At 40.2% G+C, this 6,104-nt stretch overlaps 1 protein-coding gene across 6 annotated transcripts in view; it reads right to left on the bottom strand.

The window, feature by feature from the left end:
* Positions 1–1,092: 1,092 nt before the first annotated feature.
* The window catches only part of ctbp2a (C-terminal binding protein 2a), a 74,714-nt gene continuing 69,702 nt past the window's right edge, over positions 1,093–6,104 (bottom strand). For 5 of the 6 annotated variants that reach the window (XM_044372824.1, XM_044372823.1, XM_044372822.1 and 2 more), the window contains 4 exons: positions 5,016–5,146; positions 4,777–4,904; positions 4,561–4,684; positions 1,093–2,906 (listed from right to left, as the gene is read on the bottom strand). In XM_044372824.1, the coding sequence (XP_044228759.1) occupies positions 2,723–2,906; positions 4,561–4,684; positions 4,777–4,904; positions 5,016–5,146 (567 nt within the window). In that variant the 3' untranslated portion in view covers positions 1,093–2,722. Of the gene's footprint in view, positions 2,907–4,181; positions 4,260–4,560; positions 4,685–4,776; positions 4,905–5,015; positions 5,147–6,104 lie in introns of all 6 variants that reach the window. The other variant, XM_044372821.1, reaches the window with a different exon arrangement.

Below are 6,104 nucleotides of genomic sequence, written 5' to 3'. Positions count from 1 at the left end.
ATCATCTCACAGGCGGATTTTAAAACGGTTTTTAAATGTTTTCAGAACTCATGAGGACGTTGCGTATTGAAGTAGTTTGAAGGGCTGCAACCAGAAATTATTTTCAATATTGATTTTCCTAAATGATTTTTTTTCCCCAGTAATCATTTAATTGTTTGGAATGAAGAAGAATGTCAGGAAATAGTGAAAATCACAGTTTCCCGGAATCCAGACTGATGTGTTCAACTTACTTTTTTGTTCAACCAACTGACAGAAGCCAAATATTCAGTTATCATAAAGAAAACCAGCAAATATTCATGTTAGAATATGCAGTGAGGTGACGTTTTGGCATTTTTTGCTTAAAAAAATGGCTAATCGGTTGTCAAAATAGTTTCAATAAAGATTAAATTTCTGTTGATTGACAAATTGGTTATCTCACTGATCATCATATTGAGCTTAAAAAGTCATGTTGTAAAGTTTAAGGCTGAGACATAAAAATAGTCAGTAACATTGTTAGTATAAAAATATTGGTCACAGGCACTTTATACCATCAATATATAAACTGTATCTACAGCTTTATACTACTTATAAATGCTAAATAGTGGGGTTTAAGTGTTACCCATATGGACATATACAAATCACACAATAGAGATGTCTTTACTATTAATAACAGAGGTCGTTCAGAGGACTTTATAATAGGGAAACAAATAATATTCCTGTTGCTCACCATAAACAAATGATCAAGTCACAATGACTATATGTGATTAGTTTAAACTTAATAGTCAATTACAGTTACTTCATACATTAATTAGCAGTTTTTATGAGATCATATAAGATTAAAGCATGATACAATACATCCGTCTAGTGTTGATAGCTTGTAAACGTGGCATAAAGATCGTCGGGTCACGGAGCATCATGTAGATGTTTGCATCTGACAACTGGTTTGATAAAAGAAAAACGCAACTTCACTTCTTATAAATGCTAAATATTAGCATAGAGCATGTACTTAACATTAATGACCAGGGTCTCTTGGAGGATTTTTAACCCCTTTAAATGACTGAAGTGTCCAGGAAAGAAAAAAAAAACGCCACAAACTTTCCACAGAGCCTATCATCAATCAGAACAGTATGTTTTATTTATTGTTTCCAGCTGCACTGTATGCTATATGTTCACCTTGTACAAGAAACAAATACAAACACTCACACTAAAAACCAAACAGCCTTCTCTTGCTAACGTCACAGGGCTAAAGGGATGGACGATGCCTCAGAGAGCCGCAGCTGGCTTTCATTTAGAGCAGAAAAACAAAGAAGAAACTAAAAGGAGGAGAGGGCGGGTCCGTCACATAAGACTATGATTATAAGAACATTTAACAAGGCAATACAAATCTAACAGGACTGAAAACCTTGAACATCAAAAAACGAACATTTGATATATAAAAAAAAAAAAAAAAAAAAAAAAAAAAATACCACAATGGAGAAATAGGTGGAGACGTGAAAAGCAATAATCCAGACTTGTTGTTTTTTTTTCTCTTTTCTGTTCAGATTTGGACAAATATGATGGTTAATCAATTTTTTTTTTTTTTTTTCCTGAGTCAGTGACAGATTTCCTGTTTTTGTTTTTCCAAACACTCTCTGTCCTCGCTAGCTGGTGCTGCAATGTACTGTAGGTCCTTTGGATGCAAACAGATAATATTTGGGACACTGTTTATCACAATAACCAAATATTTCAGGTACCTCAGTTCAGTAGAGTTGGAAAAACAGCAATATTTAATTGAGGTGACAAACACTCAACTTACAATATCTAACTATGAATGGCAGTCTTTTTTTCCATTTTTCTTTTCTTTTTTTTTCTCTTTTTTTTGGTTTAAAAGGGTCTTTTTTTTTTTTTTTTTTTTTTTTTCTTTTACCTCATAAGCCGAAATATTCTTCCAGGAGCTGGCATTTACCGCCTGACATCTTTCCTCTACATTCAGGGGCCACCGGCCTCGACGATTGAGAGCTGAGCAAAGATGGAGTCCAGATTTCCGAACAAGACGGCGGATGTTGCTGTTGTCATCAGCTGACTTTTTCCCGTCTGCTAAACATACGTGTTAACTGTAAATCCATTCACTTTCACACACTGAAGAACAGAAAAAAAAAAACAGATATCATTCACTTGCAACAGAAACACAGAATATAAGATAAACAGAAGAAGTAAAAAAAGAAAAAAACAAAACAAAACAAAACAAAAAAAAAACACGAGACATGTTTGTGCTGAAATGGGTGAAGTTGAGGAGGGAAAAGGAGGCTTGATTGGTCATTAATGACGTCATTGTCCTATCAAGCGCTTCCTTTAAATCAGGGAGGGTGGATCATATTTCCATCCTGCACGTGGTAATGTCAACGTGTCCCAGAAGCCAGGAGGAATCTCCCTAAAATATACTCAAAAATAAAACATAAAAGTATCACTTAAATCAACGAGAAACAAAAACAGATATGGAGGGAGGATCAGATGTTCTGCGCCTAAGTTTGACAGTCAGTCCCATCTCTGCGTGGCAGCTCGTGTGTGTGTTTAACATCCACTGTCCTCGCTCGGGCTTTAGTGGTTTCACACAAAAAGAAAAGAGTGTGAAACGTTACCCGGCAGGTAGTCTGCTGGTAGGTTCAGACGGCTGAAGTCAAGCGTAGAGTCGGATGGTTGAGTTGCTGGGTTTTTATAGTTTTAACGTCGGTTTTTAGCCCCCTGCTCGGCTACAGCAGCAGTCCTATGGCTCGGTCATGTGCTCTCTCATGGGGTCGCCATGTTTGGAGGGTTGGTTGGGGGAGGTGGCCTGTGACGGATGGGTACCAGGGGGCAGGGTGTGGGCGATGGGCACTCCCCCGGGCACCAACCCCTCCATAGGCCCGGGAATCCCGCCGGGGGCAACGCCCACCACACCAGGAGGGAACCTGCAGATCGGACAAGAGGTGATCAGCATGCGTGATGAAGAGCAAAAGATAAAACTATTTATTATTTACCTGAAAGTAACAACTACTGGAAAAACTCTGCTGCTGCCCAGTAGTACCATCACTCACCAACAACACATCTTTTTCTACTACAAAGCTGAAACGAATATGTGTTGCTCCTGATTATAATCTCTAAGCTAAGATTTTATTTAGAAAAACAGAATCAGCACATAAAATCTGAAAAGTTGTTGTTAACTTCAAATGAATTACATCCAGTAGATATAATAAAGTACTTTTGGGAATAAACATTAAAGAAATACTGAGCAGAATCACCTCTGCAAAACAAAACATTTTAAAATTGCGAAAGGATAATAAACACGACAAGGAGCACTGCAGGGGGGCAATACATGAGATACTACGGGGTTCTAGTCTGGTGTAGGAGAGGATTTTAAAGGGTTAGTTCACCCAAACACATATTTCCTCACTTTTGGTCCTATTTGTTCAGGTTTTAAGATGTATATCTCTTCAATTTCTGCTGCCAATACAATGGAAGTGAATGGAAATGCATTTTAAAAATTTAACAGAAACACGTCTTTACAGAAATGTGTTTTATATCACTAGACTCAGGTACTGTTAGGGCGACGTAAGTGATGTTTTTTTAAGAATGTGGGTGAACTAGGGCCCCTTTAATATTGGGAAGCTGAAAGGGTAAAAGTGTGGAAGGAAACTCGTAACGCAAATAAAACATCTTCTTTAGAAAGGTTAAGACTCCTCTTGACAAACCACGATGTGAGACGCCACCAAATACATATCTGACTCTCTTTCTTTCCCGCAGTGACATATTTCATGTCCTCTCCCTGACTTTCACTGACGAAGCTCCACATCTTAAACCTTTAAGCTTTCTGTCTTCACCTGTCACTCTAGGAGTACAGTTGGTGCAAAAATACAACTGTTGCACTATTTAGATCTTTGCATCATTTGTTGTTTGTAAATCTGATGAAAGAAGAACAGCGTTATATAAATACTCTACTCTTGAATTCCAGTGTGTCACACGTGACTGTAAATGTACAAACATTTCAGTTTCTGTCTCAGGGTGGAGGTGCTTGAGGGGTTGTTGTGGGAATCGATGGGATGCTGGGTTGGTACAGTACAGATGAGTTAGAGTGTGAAGCAGAGAGAGGCTATACAGTGGATTTCAATGGGTTTTGTTTTTTTATTAATGGTGTTATTCATTTGCTCTGACCTGTGGGCCAGCAGTAGTAGTATTCATTCATTTACCTGGTTGAGAATTAGGTATATAATTTGTCCTGCATTCCCCCCGTTGCTATGGCCTGTACCATCGTTTGGTTCACTCGGCTGTGTGAGAGAAGCAGTTCAGTCTGGTTGAGACAATATAGAGACTGAGAGATGAAGAGCCTAAGCTAAAGGGATACATTCATCTGGGCTATGTATAAGTACACCACTAAAACTAGAACCCAGCCAAATATTTAGGGAAAAAATAGTCAGAATATCAGATAAACATACACATGAACATGTAGACAAACTACCCTTTCCCCCGTGTGTTAAGCCTCATCTACTGCAGGTGTTGAGATGGCACAGGCGATCTCTGTGTGATGTCAGTAGCCTGCTGGTTTTTCCCATAAATCCACCTCCCTACCTGTAGGCGGCACCATTGATCTCAGGGTGAACTTGAGGCTGCTGCTGCTCCATCATTCCCCAGGGCGCCGTGGTGACGAAGAACTCTTTGTTGACACAGTTTCGGAGGCTGTCGGGAATACGACCTGCGTAGGGGGAAAGATTGAACACCGGTGAGCTGAGTAACCGAACCGTGCGAGCGCGTGGGGTTCGCATGCACTCACGGATGTGTGCGTACCGGTGATGGCTCTGCGTATTTCTGTGGCGGCGGCCTCTCGCATTTCCAGCGACGCCTGCTCGCTGTACCAGGCGGTGTGGGGTGTGCAGATCAAATTGGGGGCGTCTTTCAGAGGACCTTGGGAAAAACTGCAAGCAGAAAAATGAAAGAAGGAAAAGACATGAAGAGATGAATGAGGAAGGAAACACCATCTGTCTTCTTCAGTTATCTGATGGCGTGAAGGTGAGATCATAGCCAACCTGAAAGGCTCAGACTCGTGCACGTCCAAAGCGGCTCCACGTATCCTTCCTTCTTTCAGGGCCTGAGCCAAAGCTTTCTCATCCACAAGTCCTCCCCGCGCTGAGTTGACCAGGAAAGCACCTTGACGCATCTACAAACACACACACATCAGTTTTTTAAATAAAATTCTTAAGTGTTCAACATATCAGCATGTGTGGCTTTTATACAGATTATACACCAAAGAGGTGCTGTCAACGGCTCCAAGCTGCGTAGGAAGACTTTTTTTTTTTTTTTTTAACCCATATCCATCTAAACAAATGCTTTACAGATAAAGACAGACAGGATAACAAAAGGCTTTGCAAAGGAAGATGACATTTTATTGACACTAATCCCTTCATGTTCACAGCAGCTTTTATTCAGGGTATAAGAGAAACTAGCATATAAGCGATGATGCAGATGAACATGTCAGGATTTTCTTTGAGAAGCTAACAAAGCATATAGTGGAAACATATTCACTTGTGGAGCACTTGTACATGGTTCAAATCATTATGAGACCACTGAATTTACTGTAGCACAACCTGCAGTTCAATAAATGCCCTCCAGGTGGCAGCAGGGATTAGCAAAAGACTCAGTGCAAGGATGTACAAGTGTTTGAAAAACCTTAACAGTGCTTGTTCTTGTATTAATCATGTTAGGGGACAAAAATCTGTTCACACAACCACATTAGAAAGCTAAAAAAAATTTAAAGTTAAGATTTGGGGGTTAAGGGAAGTCTCCAGGGAATGGATGTAAGTCATGCAAATTGCTCTTAAATGACAAAAACTTCCTCTCAAGTTGGACACTCACTTTCTTAGTAAGCAGTCCCATGAACTCGACATGGTGCTGTTTAGTCTCGGGAGCATGATGTGACTAGCTTAGCTACTGATTCACCCGGGCTGGTTAACTCACATGCCTGGCCTGGCAGCCCACTCAGCTGGCAAATGTGACTTGGCCGGTCAGTAGCATTCCTTGGCTCGTCATAGCTGCTTTGTAGGCAACTCACAATAGTAGCGGTGTGCTGCTCAGAATGAGCAAGTGCACAAATATATCATGAGTGTTGAAAATAGTAT

The sequence above is a fragment of the Thunnus albacares genome, chromosome 14 (genome assembly GCF_914725855.1).
Source record: "Thunnus albacares chromosome 14, fThuAlb1.1, whole genome shotgun sequence".
Classification (NCBI taxonomy): Eukaryota; Metazoa; Chordata; class Actinopteri; order Scombriformes; family Scombridae; genus Thunnus; species Thunnus albacares.
This window is presented reverse-complemented; position numbering and strand designations above follow the sequence as displayed.